Here is a 22,107-nt window from a genome sequence, read left to right as displayed (position 1 = left end):
ATGGATTTGTCACTTATCGACTGTAAGTAATCCTGCCATTTCTGTAAGGTAATTTTTTGTCCTGAAGTTGCATATATGGCCGAAATTTGAAATTTATTAGTATTAGATTGTACTGTAACTGTAGTTGCTTGAATGTGTTCGTGGCAAATTTGACTATGTAGATAGTCTTGAATGTCATTTTTTAATATAAATGCAGTACCTTCGTGTTTAATATAAGTGCAGTACCTTCTCTGATTGATGTCTTGTGTCGTATATATTGTAATATTAGATTTTTATATAGTTTCTATAAATGAAGTGTGTGTGGGTTTCCAAATGAGGAGTATATCAATATTGTTATTGTATAAGAAGAATGTTTCTTTGTCTTTACGACCCTTTGTTGCAATCTTTTAGCGTTCCAAAATGCTATTTTCAGGATAGCTCTATTTTTATTTCTTGGTTAGCACGTTTGTGAGCTATTATAGCTTATTGTTTGTTATTTTAGTATTGTGTTTTATTTTACTACAATTTTTGTTAGTATTCTGTATTTTTAATTGATTGTATGAAGAGTTTCATGATTTCTGTAGCGTCATTTGATTCATTTTCGTTTATTAATTCTATTGGAAGTCGTCTTTGCATAACTTCTAAAGTCAGTAAAATTTATATTTTCCCCACATTATGTTTGAAACAGAGTACCTACGTATCATCTCTTAAGTTACCTCTTTTTTGTAATATATTTTGCTGCGGATATACTCTGCTTGGAACAGTTGGGAAGAGTTATTTTGAAACTACTTTCTTATCTCACAGCCTTTGTAACTAATCGGCAGTTGTTCCTTTGCAATTGTAGGCATTTTATTGACTATCTTTCTTAAAATGGAGCAGTTAGTTGACAGGTGATTTTGTGCACATCTTACGCACATAGGTGTTCTTATTGCAATAATTTTTTGTATGTCGTATTGGTGAAATCTTATGCACTGCTGCATATCTTTTTTATGTCGTTGTAGTTCTACGCTTATTACAGTGTTTAGCATTTTGTGTATACTAAAAATATCCTTGTTATTGCTTCCGAACTAGAGTTCCCCCATGAACAACGACAATACTAGTTTCATATCAAATTTCGTCATACAATTTACTGCTCTTATCTCATGTCCCAGCTTAAAATCCTTCTTGATGGTATTATTGACTTAAGTTCGAATGTAAGCCTCTGATGACTGTTTTGTAGCTTTCTTCTGTCTTCAGCTGGTACGTGTGATGACTGCGTTTTTTTACTTTAGAACATGTTTTTCTTTACGAAATATTTCAGGAGTGTTAACGAATTTGACAGTGATATTTCTTGTAGCCAGGGTTGCGTCTCGGAATCGTTTGAATGCGAGATTACTTCAAGATTTTTACTTGCTTTAACTTCTTTCCAGTTATTATTTCGATCGTCGTTTGGCTACTATTTATTCGTAACTTTGTAATCCACAAAATCGAACTTGTGTTCGAATTTTGGGAATCTACAGATTCGTGTATGTTTAACTTATCATAATATTTTTTAAGATATATTTATCGCCGTTGGCTATAATTTTAATCGATATTCGGTAGATTTCATGGCATTATTAGAAGATCGAACCATCACAACACTCGCTAGCTGTAGTTTACCTGTTTACTATAGACGCTTTAAAAAGTTTAAACAATGCTCGAAAAAAAGTCGAAACAGGTCTTCCTGCTGTAACGGCCTTGCTGATCGACCAGAGATATTTATGTAAATTTCTGATCGCAGATAGCTCGAAAACAGACTAATCGATAATCGACGATTCAAAGGGACATTTGTAATTTTAGCCAAATTTTCTAAATAATCGTGTTAAATAAATTGCTTTAAAATCAGCTTTAATCTTTTTAATAGCCAGTGTGTTTTAACTTCTGGCCTTTCTTCAATTATAACAACTTTCGCAATAAACTTGTAAATTCCATATTAGTTCAGTGCCTCGATTTAATATTCCTTTTTTACAATCTAATACTACTTTTAACCCTTAGCGCTCCGCACGTTTTTGTACCACTGCCTACCAGCAACTCGAACACATTTTCGCAGCGGAACGAGTATGAAGAAGGAGTTTTATTTTAAGTGGGAAGAATTACACGTGCTTGTGAATATTTTTGATTTTATTTCTTTTATACACATATGCACCTTTTTTTGTAAATGAAAAATAATTAAAATTTTTTTTTTCTTTTTTTTTCCTAGTCATGCTAAAATATTGGGCGCCGCAGCGGAGCCTACGGAGTTACGAAACAAATGACAGATGGCTCCGTAGCGGAGCCAACGGAGTGCTAAGGGTTAAGGAGATCCGTCACATTTTTTTAAAATAGCGGATATTACATTATTTAAAATAAATACAATATTTTTCTTATAAAAAACAAATGTCTGCATATTATCATCCGTTGCTTTATAATAATTACTAAATACAAAGTAAAGCTACTTGATTACTTCATTATTTACTTATCTTGTAATCCTAAATGTTTTTAAGAATATATACCGTTTTTTCGGACAGAAAGAATATTTTTCACAGGTAAACGTAGATAATAGTTAACTTTTTATTAAATTGGAAATTTATGTCAATGGACATTAAACCTTGCAAAACTTTATATATAGCCATTTCTACTAGGATTGTGTCAAAATGATTGATTTTTAGAAAAAAAGTTATATTATCGATAATTATCGTAGATAATAGATAGGTAGATAATGTTATATGTATTATATTTATAATATTATTTAATACATTATATAAATAAAAACTTAGATAATAAAATGTAATACAATACTGTAGTAATAAATTAACGCGTTAAAGATTGGCTGAACTACCAGTTGCAAATATAAGAAGTAAAAAATTGATGACAAAAATCTATTGCTTTCTGCTATTTCAATTAAATTATTCTCCTTGTCATCATCGTGTCAGAAAATTCTAGCTCATTGAATGTGTCAAATGTCATTATTTTATCTATATTATCTTCAGTTTCCAAATATTATTGTTTTTTGAAATTCGAATACTACCCCTATATACTACATATTTATTTATTTTATTGATGTCATATTTTTAGAATATTATGACATTTTTCGAATAAATGAGCCGTTTATTTTTATAATGACCTAAGACTATTTTTTTTCCGCGAAATCTTTTTAATGACACTTGACTTTCAGTTGTAGATGTTATTACGATCAACAACAAAAATATAATAAAATGAATTTAGGCTTCTTTCGAAATAAACGGCTCAAATATTCAAAAATTTACATCGAAATATGGTTGGCTTACTTTTCTTTTCTTCAAATGAGTACTTACAACTTAATATGCAATGGGGAAACACTTTTGAACTTTTGTACTATGATTACATATCATCTTCTTCTTACAATTATAAATTTGTACTGTAAACCCCCGACAGGCTACAAATATTTTCCCTCAAAAAAACAGGGGAGAAAAAATAAATAATGAAACATTTATTGCTTGACATTTTTTTAAAAATTCCGTAAAAATAAATAGATATTTGATGAGATTGTATGTGGGAATAATTTCCAAAAGTTTAAAGATTGATAATTCGGCCAGCGGTAATAGATTTAGCGATTGTGTGGACCTCCCACGTTATCTCAACGAGTAAACAATGTAAGCTATGAACAACACTGCAGATTATTTCTTTTTACTTTTATTTGTTATATGACTAAATATCTGAAATTTAAAAAAAAAATCTGTGATAAATAACGAAGCATTATAGTGCTCAATAGTTTGTAAATGTAAATACTTTTGACGAATAAGTAAAATTAAATTTTTCATTGAAAATGATTCTGAAAATATTTTTTAAATATTTCAAAGTAATTTTTCGGAAACTCAATCTATGGTAAACATTCATAAGGAAATACACTATATCAGAAATTTGTAAAGTTATGATATTTTAAACGTGTAAAATATTGTAGATCCCTGAAAAACCGATCATTTTCTGATTTTACATTATAATTCAAAAATTACAATAAAAAAATAGAAAATGGCTTACTTTAATCAATAATTTTATTTTGGTAAACGATTAAAAACTAGATTGCCTAAGGATATCATTTTGACTGCTTTTTAATTTCAATTAGAAAAATAGTTATGTATATCGTGACACAATTTCTTAAAATTTTGTGACTTTTTGTACAACATATAAATGCGTTTATTAATAATTGTAGTTACCTCCCCCACCCCCTCCTTTATTTCCTGTATATATATGTTATACCTATATTGCCAAAAAGCAGTCATTTTGACTGCATGGGAAATTTTAAATAATCAAATGACGCTCGTATTAAAAATGCGATGAAACGTGACCGATTTATATCTATTCTATAATATTTACACTCCTCCGACAATACCACGATTAGAGCAGAAGATCAATTACATAAAATAAGAAATGTATTTGAAGCAATTGTGCACACATTTAAAAGCACTATTAAACCTGGAAAAAACATTGTTATTGACGAAAATATGATTCCGTGGAGTGGACGTCTTATTTTTCGTCAATACATTCCAGGCAAGCGTCATAAGTATGGCACAAAGGCATAGAAACTGTGCCTTCCTGAAGGTTATACCTATAATATTGAGATTTATGCAGGGAAAAATGCAGAAATGGGGCTGCCAGGAACACAAGAAAACTATGTAAAGAATGTTACAAGCAATTATCAAAAATACAAAATAGATTATATGCCGCGAAAAAAAGTAAAAAAGTAACGACATATTGTACGCGTTGTAAGGGCCAGCCCACATTATGCTTAGAATGTTTTGAAAAGTTGCATAAGTATAAATAAATAATTGTTATCAATTACAATATTGAATGTTAATGTTTATAATACTTAATTTTTATATGTAATGTTGAGAAAAAATAAAATCAACTTATTTTTTTAACGACTAATTTTCTGAAAATAAGTGACCCACTGGTGGGTCACCCCGGTGTGAACGTGTTAAGAAATAATATTAATTTAGGATAGGTCTAGGATACTCTAATCTTAGTTTACAGAAGATAGATGAAAGATTTGTAATGTTATAGAATCTGAGGGATAAGGTCCTCTTAAGAGAAAGGATCGAGCATATTTCTAAACAAATAACACGTGGTGGATTAGACTGGGAGATTCTGAGAACCTTTGGACGTGATCCCACACTAAGGCGTCACTAATGCTTGGAAGAAAGACGGTTGATGACCAATGATGGATCGGAAAAGAACTAGGACCGCCCTGCGTCTCCTTCCCCCCTTCATCGGAGGTATGACCGATGCATAGGATATAAGAACAGGAAAAAAGGAAAAGAGTAGGTTCTGTTAGTTCTTATGGTGGCCTTATTACGTCTTATTAGGCCTTATGATAGTATTATTACGTCTTATGTCTTAAGTCCTTTTATGTCTTCTTATGTCTTATGTATTACGTCTTTTTATGTCTTATGTTTACGTTTTTCTAAGTTCAACCCAGTAACTCCTATAATCAAAACAAGTGTGAGATATATCTCATATTAACATTATAAATAAAAAAAAGGGTTCATTTTACTATAATATCGATTGATTGAACATTTGAAACCTTTATCTACCTTAATAGTACTGCATTAAGTGAAATATCCGCAACTTTAAACAATATTTTATTGCAATTATTCAATCTAAAATGCACACACAAAATAACGTATAAGAAGTAACCGACCATTACTTATAATGAGGTAAATATAACCACTTGCTACTGTACCCGATTGTTATACAAATTTCAACGTTTTCACAGAATACAATTCAGAAGCATTGATTTGTATATTAATGCAAAACTGATTTCTTCTCTTCCTGTATGTTTTAATATTTCCAACAACATAAACTTCCCTTAAATTTTGATAATAATATTAGAAAGTTGTGAACCATTATAAATTTTACTCCTCTATTATTTAACGACCCTTGACTAATAGAATTTTTCATTATTTTCATTCCACAATTATCTAAAATAAACTAACCGAAAATCCAAGTGCTAGTAACGGAAGTTCGGGAAAACTTTTGAAAACCTTAATAAACGTATCTGATTTAATCCTTTTATTATCAAATATTTACTCCTATAAGTAATATAATATCATAATATTCCACAATAGATATAATCAATTAGAAAATAATTTTAATACGAATAATTAAATGTTTATAATAACATAGATATGTACGTTATTAATTAATTACGTTTTAATTTATAAATAAGGTAAATAAATCGACAAAGGTAAAAGTCAAAAGACAATTCATTTTATCGTTAAATTATTATAGGCAATTTCGTTAAACGATATTTGGAAAATGACGACTGTACGATAAAAGGTTCATATATTAAGTTTTTAAGTCAATATCAACTTTCACGATATATGTATTCTTATTATTAGCTTTAATAAAAAAGAGAAATATATTCACAGGTTACATGTACAGCATTTCGTCATATTATTTTGCGGAAACACGTTTCTACGTAATCGGAGGTGAATAGAGAGTAGTTGATACTTCTTTCCATCCGGGGAACAAACACGGTAAGATTTATACGGTGGATTTATGAAGTTTAGGGTATAAAAGGTCAGGAATACTTCCGAACAAGAAAGAAAGTTGAACAATTTTAAACGTTTATACCTCATAAGAGACATTTGCTAAAACCTTAACGTTCTCGTGAATATATAAATATTCACTTATTTATTAAACATTTTTACCCTATTGTTAGCTCGAGAAAAGATCTTAAGAGTTGATTTCGAAGAATAATTATCCGAGAACAAGTCCTCTTTCGTTTTGTTTATCGATAGATATATATAGATTTCTCATCAAGCAACGAAAGTAATGAAATCATTCGAATGATCTCAGACGAATAGAATAATGAAAATTAGAATTTGTAAAATAAATATATCAATGAGCATTATAAACAATTGATTAACATACAGAGTGAACATATCCAGAAAATTGAATATTTTCGTTATTTACCGAATCCTGTTCAATGTAATTTTGTTTAATCCTTTCTGTTACCAACAATAGATAAAATCATTTATCATCGTACACACTCCTTGTATTTCACCAATTCAGTTACTCGTTAATATTAGATATTGATTTGTTACATCTTGTATAAGTTGCTTTCTTTCCCTATTGTTACATTCGATGGTATAATATGTTTAGTCAGTTTCAGTCAGATCAAGCTGCGAGGCGCCTTTATAAAGTAAGTAATCTAGAGAAATTTGAGAACGATGATTAATGATGAAGCAGGATAAATAGTTGAAATAATAGAAAAGAAATTAATTAGAGTATGAGATTGTTCTGAATGTTAGTACCGAAAAAACAACGTATTAGAATAATAAGGTTTGTCATTTACACGTTTCAACGATGTGATGTTACCTTAATCAGAGTTCGTACTAATGGTAGACAAATAATATGCGATAAATGTCAACGGATGTATAAAAACTTATATGAGCTAATTTACTTACTAATTCACCTTTACTTTTATTTAATAATTTTTTTTAAGATCTTAAGATTGAGAAATTCGAACTTAATAATCAGTATTGCTGAAACTAGATACTAACTGCAGATTTTTTAACTAAAACTAAAGTACACGATTCGGCAAAAGAATTATAATAAGTATAAATATTAACTTACTAATTTAGTGTATGATTCAACCAAGAGAATATATATCTGTCCATTTCTATTATGGAATCATTCCTTCAGAACTATTCCAATACTTACTTTCTAGTGCATGTACTCCTTCGCGTAGCAAACGCATTTTCAAATGCAACAGGATTCTTTTCACCGACATAAGTAAAGCTGATTGATTTAAGGATTTTTTTGAGTATTTGTATTTTCGGATTTTAGATCTGAATGACGTAAAGCTTTTAAGTTTTTTAACGGAGTTTGTTAATAGAAGAAGTGAAAGTCTTTCAGATACGTAAGAAATCAATTCTTAAATAATAAATATTAAAAATATGTTAAACTTGTGTGTTGGCTTGAATGTATTGTGTAAAATATTTTAAAGATAGCATGAGTGTGAGAGAGTGTATAGGTATGATGAGTGGAAATATGTGAAACATAAATATACACATATAGATAGCCAGATCAATATACGGGGAGTATAACAGCATAAACGCGAAATACAAAAAGTGTTCAAAATGACTTCCTTATACCTATGCAAGAACTTGCAGTCGTTTTACAAGCGATTGCCTTACTCTCTGTCAATATTTTCGAAAAATTGCTCTGGTATACCGGAAATTTTTGTTAAATCCTTTCACGAAGTATTTCCGCATTGTTTATAGGTTTTTTTTCATAGAGAATGTTTTTTAAATAGCCTCTCGAGTGAAAATCCAGCAGATTCAAATCGGATGAACGAACAGGTCGGGTAGCAAGACCATCATCATCTAATCTTCTTGTTTGGAGATAGTTTGTTTAAAAATTGTATAGGTAGTCGGTAAAAATGCAGCAGTGCTTCATCATGCATTAACTGTACACGTTGTTCGACATCCAGTTTAACGTCCTATTTTCGCTTTTTGTAATAATTATTGAGATAGAAACACCACGTATAATTCGATGTAACTCCGAAACAAATTCAAATAAAAGATATATTTACAGGAATTTTTATTTTTGTTTTAATGCGCCGAAGTCATTCGTATAATATTTTCCACTTATTTTGTTACGTATTCTGTATTGATGGAGAAATACATAGACAAACACGGACGGAGTGAGTGTGAGAGAAAAAGGAATAACATTACGATCTCAAAAAAGATTCAATATTATAAAATTAAAATTATTAGATAGAAACCGAATTGTATTACTGGTTTTCTTTACAATTAAATAAATATATAATTGCAATTCATTGACATCACTCTTTAACAGTTTGTATCATCTGCAATTAGTGGGAACATTCATCAGCTTTCCATATAAGAATAATTTCCGTTAATTCCTTCGTATTTTTTGTCAATTAGATCTTGTTTCTTAGTATAATAGAAATCTTGTTAAATGTTAAATTATTCCAATTCGTAGAAATAATATTTTTGTGCAACAATTAAATCCAATGTACTTGACAAATACTTCTTATATGAAAAATTAAGTATATCTAAAGAATTGCAGGTAACAAAAGATAATAAAAATAAGTCAATCAGCCAGAAAATTATATTCTGCATTTGTCAGCTAGTAAATCAAGCAATTGATAAGTCAATGTTCTAGAAAGTATAAAACGGGTAAACAATTAAATCTTTTCTAAAAGTAATAAAAGTATATTTCAGCTTAAAAAAAACGTTTTGTATTCTATTATAATTTTTCCCGAACATAATAATCCGCCTATCATTAAGATCCAATCTACTCTCTAATCAACACGCTGTTAGAAGAAAAGGTTAGTGACTTAAAATCTGTATTTTCGTTATCCTTTTTTCTGCTTCATTAAATTCTAACTTATTTTCCAATGTTATCATCTTCTATTATATTTCATCGATCCGTGACACGTATTCCACTATTCAGTATCAAGTTAAAACTTGCAAAATAAGGTTGGTTAACGTAAAGGTCATTTCCTGGTAAAACTTTCACGACCCTAACAGAATCTTATATTACGCCACAAGACGTAACATACTCAAAACTTTAGTTATGTTACGTCTTGCATATAATAACTTCATATCTTTGGTTCCTAATATTATATTTTTCTTTGCGAGAATTTGAAAATATTCCACTTAGCGACATGTTTATGATTCAACCGATGCTTTACGGTATTTATTAAGCAACAAATATTTTATCACACCGTTGTTGAGGGCCTTAACTTTTTTAAGAATTCCTGGTCAATCTTACAATCTTCTACTATTTTTTTTTGCGTCTATTTTCTTTTTATATTTCATAATTTTTTGAAGATTCTTTGCTTCGATACTTTGCTGCTACCATGTATAATCTAGTTTTTAAAACATTATCTAATTAAATGTATTATATAATAAATAAATTTATTAAACCAATAGAGAACAAACTATGTCGAGGACGATAAACCTACCCTTAAAAGGCTATAAACCGAAGAAATGCATATTTCTTGTCTCAAAGTTTCACTACTGTGAAAGTATCGAAAGAAATGGACCAGCTGACGAAGAATATTTTTTTTTATATTATATTTTGGAGCATGTCCTAACATAGATATGAACGATTAACGAGAGACAATGAATTTCAAAAATATTTGAAAATAATGCAAATATATCAAATATCATAGATAAAAAACGTGGCTCATCTATTACCAATGAAGAGATCAATTCATCTCTTTTCTTACAACTCCATTGCAGAAAGTCGAATATCTTTACGCAGTTAGTTATATTTGCGAACTTATTAGAAGCAGTTGATTACTGTTAAATATTATTAGCTTCTTGTTAAAAGCAATCGATTTTAATCGAACGATTGTAACGTAACATCCACATTATTTAAATCATGCTTTGATGATAAAGTTAAATTAGTGTCCAAAGTCAAATTAACTACGTGACTTATTCGAATAATGAAACGAGTATCTATGTTACACATATATAAATCGTCGGAAAATGTATTAAATAAATTTACAGACTATTTTTTGATAAATCCTTATTTAAACCATTTGTACATTTTATAGATGAAAACACGTTTTTAAAAAATACACTGTTTCATCAAAATTAAAGTAGAAAACAAATTGTAAGATTATTCAACGAATTTGTCGCCGTAGTGATCGCATCAGAATATAAACTTTAAATTTTAGAACTAAAAGAGGATCCGTTAGAGTGACCCCTGTCAGATTCATTTCAAACTTTGCACACTTATAGTAGGTCCATGAAAATATTAATCGTTGTACTTTAAAAAAAAAAACTAGATATTGAATCGTTTTCGGAAAAATGGGGGTAGAAATATCGCAAAAATGATCTCATGTGTCTGATACGTTAGATCGATTCCTCGACAGGGAAAATATTTTTTTTCTGGTCTTTTTTTATGTTTTGTTTTCATTATTGTAAAGTATATTATACAACAACAAGAAAAATTATAAGATTGCTAAATGCATTGTTATATATATCGATAAAAAATCATACAAAAAATCTATCGCAGCGAAAGAATTCTTTAAATTATGAAAAGACGATCAAGAGAGAAATGTCAATTTCTTAATAGAATAAAATAATTATGTTGGCAAAATGAAGAAACTTCACACGCTTTTTAATTCAAATGCACCTTTTTTTATTATATTATCTAAAAAATTAATGTAACGTCCTCTCTCTAGAAAAACAAAAAAAAATAAAATTAATTGAGAACATACTTTATAATAACAAAAACAAAAACTTAAAAAGGCCAAAAAAATATTTTCCCTGTCGATGAATCGATCAGACTACATCGGAGAAACGCGCGAAATCATTTTTGCGAAATTTCTATTAGTTTTTTCGAAAACGCTTAAATATTTATTTTTTGTAAATACAATAAATATTCTCATAGACTACAACAAATGTGCAAGGTTTGAAAAAAAATCGGAGGGGTTACTTTTATGGTCCTCTCATAAGAGTATAGCAAAGAAATAGAGAGAACCTTTTTCCTCTTTAAACTAAATACTTACAGAAGTACCTTATTTTATTAAGCCTTGGCCATGTTTACTTCGAAGAAAACTGATCCTCCGCTATATATTAAGTTCACAAGAACTATCGAAGGGAAGAATTCCAAAAAATATCGAAAAACAGGCTATAATTTAACAGAATCTAGGAATAAATCAGGGTAGCAAATAAAGCCGCGAGAAGAACAGAACTCGTAACAGAAACCGTTCGGCACGCTGATATATGTTGTAACAAAATAACGGAATTCATCGTTAATAGTAAACGAACTCCTGTCTTTTACTCTGTCCTTACAAAATAGAAGTTTGGAAGAGTAAAATTTTATTAATAAGCAGTTTGAGAAGGCGCGTGCATGTGTGTCCGTGCTTAGTGCGGAAATTGAAGATCCTTACATGACTATACGAATATATACGTACAACATTCCTAAAAAAAACAATTCACAAAAGCTACAACAGTTGTAGTTATAAAAGTGCATTCCACCAAATATCTCAAACCTTATATCAGTCTGAAATTTCTCGTAATGCAATAAGGCTCCTAACCAATTAGAGTTATGAGTGTTAATCACCGTACCCAATAATATTACAAGTCATCTTCAGTAAATTTTAACGTAATGTAGTTAAAAAGGAATTGGTAAGAATCTAAGTAAGCTAGTCAGTTGGTCAGTAAAATGTAACCAACCTATAAAAACAAATACCCTATAAATCCAGTTTTTGATTAGTTATTAAATCCATATTCTGTATTTAGTGAAACCGATAGTAATTATTAAGTCTGTATTTTGAACGATGAAATAACTACAATAAATCAATTTCATTAAGGAAATTAATTTATATCAGTAACTCTGTAAATTAATTTGAACCTTTTTGGAATCTTCAATTAATGACTTTTACTTATCATTGAAATGAAGTTTATGCTTTTATTTTTATTGTACAGCTTTATGAGACACGCGTTTTATTAATTAGTTTAAACAATAAAATATAATATAAATTACTTTTGAAAGTATGTTATCGTTTGAAAAAAACTTGTTATAATCTTTTTTGCACTTAAAACGTTAATATTTGCAGTTTGTTTAATTTTAATGTAGATATATACGTATGGTTATATTAATTTTACCTAAAATATTGTCATAAGCCATTTTCGCCTCTAGTCAGTTAGGGAATATCGAAGAGTGTCAATATTCACCCCACCCCCTTTTTAGACCGTTGCTAAGCACACTCTGCTAGGCCTGCTAACAAAACCGCATTTGCTATTCTCTACGGCTGGAGAGTACCACGCCCCCCACCCCACAACCACGAGGACAGATATGCGACAAGAAAACAATATACAGGGTGATTTTTAAACTCTTGCCACCAAGATAGCTCTGAAAGTATGATAGTAACAGAAAAGTTTATAGAACAAAAGTTGCATGAAAACTTCGGGAATATAATGACGTCATTTTTTTTGCTAGGTTTAGTCGCTTCCGAAATTTAATAGTCAAGTTTGTTTTTTTAAAAGGTATGCTATGTTTCGGCACTTATTTTCTGATAGCGGCTGTCATGGCGAATCCAACAATGTGAAACGCATTAAGGTATTTGAAGATCAACAAAAGTCAAGTCTGGCGAACCAGCCAGCCCAGCCACGATACAGCTCCTCCGCGTCGTGCTTGCGTCAGGGTTACGTCATCCTTCAGGTATCCGACAAAGGACGGAACAGTCAGACATAGGAGGTTTAATGAGTACGTCATATTTAATAAATATTTATTGTATTTAATGTTACACATCTTTGGATTCGCCACGACAGCCGTAATCAGAAAATAAGTACCAAAACATAGCATTCCATTTAAAAAAAAAAACAACCTCCAACAAATAATTACGGAATTATCTTATAATTAGTGTAATCTAAAGATAGAAGTACAGATAAGTTTGTTGAAATAAATAAAAAATATGTATTTATTATCAGAGATATGTTAAATTTAAATAAAAAAGTTTTTTAATAAAGTTGTATTTGTGCAAATATACCCAATCAAGAAATTTACGAGGATAAGATAACAGATAACCATGATCTTGGTTTAAAAAAACGTCGGATAAACGCAAACTTGTTAATCAAGTTCTATTGTATATGTATGTATAAAGAAACATTTTTCTACTTAGATTTGTGCTATAGTAGTGAAAAATACTTAATCGTTCATCAGCTTACAAAATTGCTTTAATAAAGACGTTTATTTTAATTATAAAAATCAAATAAAATTGTGTAATTTGATTTTAGGAAACCAACCGCATTTTTGTATTACTTATTCATATTATTATAGAACATAGTATTTTTTAGTAACCTTGTAACGGTTTTATCCGAGGTTTTCTTGTAATATATGTTAAAATCTCTTCATGTTATCATGCGTGTTTTATCTTACATAGCTAACTAATTATATTAATGCTCGTACTTGACATACATCCATTTATTTTTTATGCGATGAAAAGGACTTTGTTTCGGAATTATCAAGAAATTTTCAAGAGAATGGTTACGTAAAATACGCCTGGATCTCGTGCTTTTGCAGTTATCCTTACACACTTAAAGAATATCACGAAATTGCAATTCTATTCTCAAAAGTATTTATAATGTCTTCGTTAGAGATATTCCATTCCTTATTGAGAATATTTTCCGATAATGTTTGAAATACTCAAAATCAAATAAATATTATAAAGAAAGAAAAACCAAATGAATAAATTCTTTTCGCTAATAAAAAAATTTTTTTGATAAAGTTATTAAATAACGAAGACAATTGAATCAATAGGGACACTAGCGAAAATGACGTCTATTTCTGTTTAAAATTTATAATTCGAGTTTTACCGATAATTAAAATTATTTAGAAAATATCCTACACATTACTTAAACAATTGGAAATATTTTATTACTAATTGTTATGAAATTTATACCGCGTATTAAAACAACACGTTCTATTCGAACGGAAAACGAAATTTACTTTATAAAAATGATATATTATCGTGAAATGGAAAAAAAGCTATTTATTAGAAATACAGAAAAATACCGTAGGAGAAAAAGTTACGTGGATGGTCAGTTAATGCAATACGAGCTTGAAAATCAAAAGTTACGTACTACCAAGGTTTTTTATACGTAGCTTTTGTTGAGGATGCCATATACACCCAACTTGCTTTTAATTTTTGTGAAAGTCATTGTTAGTTGTGAAATTAAACATATATGACAATGAACGTTTCCTGCGTTAAAAAATGGAGAAAATCGTTAATACAAGATAGATTCGAGTATATAGCGGCACAGTTTTATTTGATCATTTTTTATTTCTATATACGAACTCTGCTCGGAAAGAAAATAAGAATTATATAATATCACACTTCTTCGTATTAATAGGGATAAATAACCGATCAAGGTCACGAAAGTTGGAATCTCGTTATCAGATATATATAAAAAAAAAAAAAATTTAGTTGTTACTGTTACATTACGCTGAACCGTGAAGCCCACCGCATAAAAAACTATTTGTATGTTAATTCTATGGAGATAAAAAATTCTAAAGGTGTTGGATAATCTAAAATAAATATATAATATTTTTTCGATTTCAGGTTACAGGCGATAGAAATAATTCTAAGATATTCGGTCTCCTCAAAAGGAAGGGTCTGGTGCTTGTCCCCCTTTTTGTTTACACTTGCAATTTGGACGGGAAAATTCCGGGAACCGTGGAAGATACTCTCTCGCTAAGACGTTACAGGCGGTAAAAGAAAGACCTATCGATGACCAATAGGGAATCTGTGATTTAATAAGAAACGCCCTGTAGGATAAAGAGAGTCCTTCCCCTCCCACTATATACGGGATATAAAAAGACGGACAACAGACCAGAGAGAAAGATTATAATGTCATATTATATTAAAAAGATTCGGATTCCCATTTCAAAAGTAAAAGATAAAAGACTTTTCTTGCTTTAAGTATAACGCAGGGAGTTTGTATTTATTGTTCTGTTTTCTTGTGTATTGTTAAAATATATGATCCATATTTTGTACTACTTCGTCTCAACTATTATTCATCCCGACCTTTAATCGAACAGTTACCTTCACCGAATTAATGTGAATGTTTTTCAAAAAGATAATTTTTTCCTGTGCCTTGAAAGATTTCGTTTTTATGAATCCTTAACTATGATAAAGCGTCAAACCATTCATCTCATAATTGTAAGAGAATTACTGGCCAAAAATCCATCGCAGTTATATCGCATTTACACTGCAATCCAGATTTGGCACTTTATGACCGTTTTTCGTTTTACCTCGAATTCTCACCTATTCGCATTTTCAAACGACGTATTGATTACGATTTTGATTCTATCGATAAACGAATTTTTCGTAAGATCAAATTTTTGGCAAGATTAAATTTTTAAACGTTTTTAGTTGAACTTTTGAACTTTAAAAAATGTAAATAAAGAGATTAATAAAATGATAATCTTAAGCTTTGAATTAAAATTCTGCCATAATTATTACTTTTTTTTATTAACTTTACGACAATTATAATTACAATTGAAAATATATTGTTTCATTATTGTAGAATTTTATTTCGCTTTATTTTATTATTTATCCTATCAGGGATGCTGACACATATGTGTACGTTTATATTACTTTTTAAATTACCGTTCAAGTGACATATTTTTTTCTTTATTTTTTTTTTTAATAAATTGAATTTCTGCTGACTGAAAATGTATAATGCGTAATTATACATTTATATATAACTCCAAAAGAATTGAATTATAAATGAATATAGAAGTAAAAAATTTGTCGATGTTCATTCAGAACAGTGGTGGTCAACTATCAACTGAGCCTTATTTATGGAAATAGTTGTGTAGCTATAAAGAAAAAGAACTAATAAACAATATAATTGTTTCCAATAATTTGAAAAATGATGCGATTAGAAAATTAATTTTTGTGACGACAATATAAAGCGTATTATACCTATATGACATAACATATTTCATATAAATAAATTGTATAATCGTAAAAAAATAGTTTCTTAGGAAATATTTTTTCTTCTTTTTTCGTTGATAGGAACATGCGACTAAACATTCTAATACGCGAAAATCTAACATTTCTGTATTTACACGCAAAAATATAATTACATTTCGGAATATAATTGACTTTTACCTTTATATGTATAACAACAAAAAAAAATTAAAAAATCCAGTTTCAAATTAACATTAAATTCGTGGGAGTTTAATGATAAAAATGTAACGAATATCTAATATGCAAAAGGAAAAAAGAGAAAATGAAAAGAGAAAGAAAAAAATTATGTATAAGCGAGAAAGATAAAAAAAGAAAAAGCAGAAATGATATTAATACAGATATAAAGAAAAAAGGACGAAAAATAAGAAAGAAAATCGAAAGAGAGTAAGTACGCTCCTGTTTTCTGTAATAATTCCTGTACACGTGGGAAGCTAGAATTTCTTTTAACAGTATCTCAGAAAATACAGAGGATGCTTTTTCTTCTATAGTTCTTTTTTCACCACTCTTTCGTTTACCCGTCGTCTCGCTTTTTCTTATTTGAAGAAAAGGACTTGCAACCTTTGCAATAGATCTTGTTGTGTACTGAAGTGAAATTTAAAGGGAAAGAACAAAGCGAATCTCAAACAGAATTCAGGATCGTGATTTTCAGTAAACTTTAACTCGTTTCATTTACTTTCTTTTTCCCTATTATTATTTTCTACTAATTCTCGGTCTTTAATTAAAAACAGTTAAGCACCCAATAATTTAATCGATAAAATCTCACCTTTCCAGGAATACAAATCCATCCGGGATAATCAATTACCTTCTAAAACCCGTATATTTTTTTTCGTAATTATAAAGAAACGTACGCAACCTGAATTCAACAAATGTGAGCCTTTAAATAGAGATTGCACATTAATTAAATATTTTCAAGAATATTAAATTCACGTCTATATCTTCAGTTAAAATTGATTATTGCCACAGAAAAATCTTATCGATTACCTAATAAAGATTATAGAACAAAACTTGTATGAATTTAAAAATGATAAGAAATTTAAATAATTTAAAAAAAATAATACTTGTTATTAAAAAGATTATAAAAAAATCATAGTTACAATATATGTTTTTTCACAAAATGATTTTTCTCGAAATTAGAATCCACAAAGAAGGTTACTAAATTAATAAACATTAAACTCAACCGGAAAAACTTTCATTAACATTGCGATACTGTTGTATTAGTTTATTTGAAGTACAATGAACCGTCAAATTCTAAATTTTCAATAAATGTTCTATATAGTTATTTTCAAAGATTTTCTTTATTGGATCTTAACGAAAAAGAAAAGCAAAAAGAAAAGAAAAGAGCTCCGACTATAAATACAACCTTATATAAAAATTTTCCTAACGAAAGAAAAAGGTATACAAAAAGAAAAAAAAATAACCTTTAAAAAACTTGCTATGTACGCCACTGCTTTTCTACGAGCAGATGTCCCCCACTTAACTCGATTTTGGCTACTACTTCCGTTAGCAATATGAACTTTCATTTACCTCCCCCCCCTTCTTCATCTAACTCATCAAAAATTTAGGAATTACAAGAAACAAAAGAAACAATCGGGTTTATCGAGGATAAGGAAGTAACTTTCTACTTGAAAATAAATATTAGATTTTAATATATATTTTACATATATTTTAGTTTTTCTATTATACTATTAAACAGACGTCCTATTTATTAATTAGGACAATGAACTAAATAATAAAAATTCTAATGAATTTATATTATAAAATCAAGTTTTTCGACCTACTATGACTCATACATTTATCATGTTTTTTCGATTTGACAAAATAACAAAAAAAGACAAAGAAAATGTAAATAAAGAAATATATATAATAAACAAATTTTACATTTATTTGCATATGTATATTTTCAAAATTTCATGAAAATAGAGGGACAGGATTGATTACTCATGAGATCTAACGATGAAATTAGTAAAACTTGAAAATTTATTATTTCCCGATAACTTCAGGTAGTAGGCCAGTGTAATGGGTTTAAAAAATTGATTTTTTTTTAGATTTTTCACAAGAAAAACATCTTAAAAATATTATCTCAAAGTTTCAGACAAAAATTTAAAATATTTTTTAAAGTTATAGCCAAAAGAAAAGAACGCGCCGTAGTGTGTATGAAAGTGTTTGAAAAACTTTGAACGCGTTCTTCTCGAAACCACGTTTCCGGAGTTTCGGGGGGGAATTTTTTAAAACTATTCAGCTGATTTGGCTAATTTAACCAATTATTTTCGACACACATAGCTAAATGCGTAAGATTTTAAACATTAAATTTTTTAATAATAAAATTACTTTTCTAAACAATTTATTAAAAGAAAAATTCGATCTTGAAAACCTTTTTTTACATGTTCGCTATTTTTTTTTTAATAAGCATATTGTAAATTAATTCATTAGAATGAAGCCTAAAAACAATAATTTGTTTAATTATTTTAATTCACATGAAACTACGGAAGGCTGTGTGTTTCTTTGAAACAACTCACCTTTTTTTCGAGGACTCAACTTAGACAAAATTATTAACAAATTAATATAAAATTAATTAAAAAAAGTTTTTTTTGTATACTTCAAGATACCAATAAAAACGAGAATTTCAAAACGATGGGATTTTATTTTCATATTTAAAAAATTCATGAAAAGTTCAGTTTCAATCAAATTTAAATTTACTGTTGAATTTTAAAACAATTGTTAATTTTTGGTTGTTTATATTTAAGAATTTTTTTAGTTATTTGAATTATTTACTTTTAAGTTTAAAATATGTAGGATGTTTAAATTATAAAAAATAGTGAGGAGTGCGATCAGAAGTAACAATTTATTAATATAACACTAAAACTTGATTATACCGTAGCTGAACTTACACTGAACTCGGTTCGAACCGAAACGCTTCTCTTTTATATTCCTCTTATCGCTCTAGAAACCCCTCGATCCCTCTCGAATATTCATCTATTTATCCACGAGAAACATCGAGTGGTTTCCATGCGACGAAACATGAAACGCATTTCTCACGTGGTTCGCCCAAACAAACGAATGCCGGAAAGAGAAAGTTTCTTTTCTTTATTTCCTATCCTTCAAATATATCATAATTTATTAACCCATTTGCATCAATGCGCGGAATATTCCGCGAGCCGCGACTGTCTCTTATCACCAAGCGCGGAATATTCCGCGAGCCGCGACTGTCTCTTATCACCAAGCGCGGAATATTCCGCGAGCCGCGATTGTCTACTATCACCATGCGCGGAATATTCCGCATACCTGCGACTGTCTACTATCACCAAGCGCGGAATAATCCGCGAACCCGCGACTGTTTCTTATTGTCAGTTGCTAAGTACTCTTTAGATGTGGCAGACCATATTAATCGCTTGTGATAGCATTTTATAGGTTTATTCTATACGTACATCAGTTTATTGTAAACAAGTTTTCCTTTTTCGCGATAATCTGTTGATTCCTGAGAATCTTTCGTGAGTATTTAAGTGTAACAAGTCCAAGTTTAAAAAACCATCTAATTTTATTATTTAAACTAAAATATAGTTGCCCCAATGGATTTCGAAAGTCTTGATTCGGATTCAAGTACTGAGATTGGACCCACTCGAAAACGTGTCCATATGATTTCATCAAGTGATGACAGCTCGAGTGATGAAGTTGAACAGTGCGGCAATTTTACAAATGAAGGTTTCGTGTGGAAAGCTAAGAATCCTACGCCCATTATACACGGGTTTTCTAGTGTTGTTGGTGCAACCGTAGATACACAAATCGGTCAAGAAGGGAAATCTTTGAATTATTCTTTAACCAAGAATTAGTTACAAAAGTAATTACAGAAACAAATAAATATGGTGCAACCGATGAAAATTTTATACCTCTTGCAGACGATGAACTAAAAATATTTATTGCTGTAAACATTCTAATGAGCTTAGTTTGTAAGCCCACGATTCAGAGCTATTGGAGTACCGATAAAAGCTTAGAAACACCATATTTTAAAAATATTATGACCCGTACCCGATTTACGTCAATCGCCAACAATTTACATTTTTCTAGTATTATTACATCTAAGGACCCACTTGTAAAAATTCGAGAAGTTTCTGAAATAGTAAAAAATACTTTCATCCGCATGTATGTACCAAATAAAAACATTTCGATTGATGAGTCATTAATGTCATGTAGAAGTCGCTTGCATTACATACAATTTATTAGAACAAAACGAGCGAGATTTGGCATAAAGTTTTACAAACTGTGTGATTCGCAATCGAGATACATACATAATTTTAAAATATATGTAGGAAAAGATAAAACCGTTACTGGATCTGCTAGTAGAAACGTTGTAATGAATTTATTGAAAGAAAGTCAGTTATTGAACAAAGGATGCTGCTTATTTATAGACAATTGGTACAGTTCACCGATCTTATATCGAGAATTATACAGTATGAAAACGAATGTATGTGGAACCGCGAGAATTAATAGGAAAGAAATGCCTCAGGAATTAAAATCACAACAATTGCAAAGGGGAGAAGCTATTGTGTTTTCTACAAGAGAGATGGCGGCAATAAAATGGAAAGATAAAAAAGATGTCGTTTTACTAACGACTATGCATGGCTTAGAATTTGCTGAAACTGGAAAAATAAACCGATATACCGGACAAAAAAGTTTAAAACCAACCGCAGTGCGAGATTATAATCAGTATATGGGTGGAGTTGATGTAGGCGACCAAATGCTAAGTAAATTTCACACCATGCGAAGAAATAAAAAAGCCTATAAGAAAATATTTTTTTATTTTGTCGACATGATGTTGTTAAACAGTTATGTAATTTTTAAAGGTCATAAAAAAGATCGGTCATTTCACGTTTATAAACAGCTATTAGCTGAGGAAATTATTAACAAATATTTGCCTAATATAAAAATAAATAACGCACCTATCAATGATTCTATATCGCGGTATACTGGCAGGCATTTTCCTATACGAATACCTCAAACCTTGGCAAAAGGTAACAAAACGTCAAAACGATGTGTTGTATGCGTATCTAAGGGTATTCGAAGAGAGACAGTGTTTCAATGCCATATTTGTAAGGTAGCATTATGTATTGATCACTTCAAAGAATATCACGAAAAATAATTTAATTAAATTTTCGTTGCATTATAAATAATTTTATTTCATTTATAAAAAAATATTTGTTTCTCCGTTTGTGTAAAAAAAAATAAAATAAAATGTTTGATGTAAACTATTGCGTATTAGTTGTTTTAGACACTGTATTTTTGACAAAATTCATAAATTTTTCTCATTGTCGGTTTCACACCCACATGCCCGACAGCGCGCGGTGATACGCGACAGTCGTCTGTCGTTCGGCTCTGATGTTCAGGCGCGGCGGCCTAAGTAGAGCGATGATGCAAATGGGTTAATTTAAAACTTTTAATATTATTATTATTATTATTTTATTATTATTATTATTATTAAAAGAATGAATTAATTTAATTTTTAATTTAAATTAATTTTTGTTTAAAATTAAATATTAATTTTTGTTTATTTTAATTACAATTTGATTTTTATTAATTTTATTTTGATTTTAAAAATTGAATTTTTAAATTTATTTTAGCTTTAGAAT

General features: G+C 29.4%; 1 protein-coding gene across 1 annotated transcript; it reads left to right on the top strand.

Annotated features, from left to right (window-relative positions):
• On the top strand, positions 1–21,904 carry LOC122520394 (piggyBac transposable element-derived protein 4-like). Its single transcript, XM_043640483.1, is given in 3 exon segments — positions 1–22; positions 20,045–20,260; positions 20,263–21,904. Coding segments are annotated over 3 exon segments (1,596 nt in total). The 3' UTR covers positions 21,621–21,904.
• Positions 21,905–22,107: the final 203 nt, after the last annotated feature.

The sequence above is a fragment of the Polistes fuscatus genome, unplaced genomic scaffold (genome assembly GCF_010416935.1).
Source record: "Polistes fuscatus isolate 324 unplaced genomic scaffold, CU_Pfus_HIC Scaffold33, whole genome shotgun sequence".
Taxonomy (NCBI): Eukaryota; Metazoa; Arthropoda; class Insecta; order Hymenoptera; family Vespidae; genus Polistes; species Polistes fuscatus.
The sequence above is the reverse complement of the archived record's forward strand: the minus strand, read 5'-3'. Positions and strand labels throughout refer to the sequence as shown.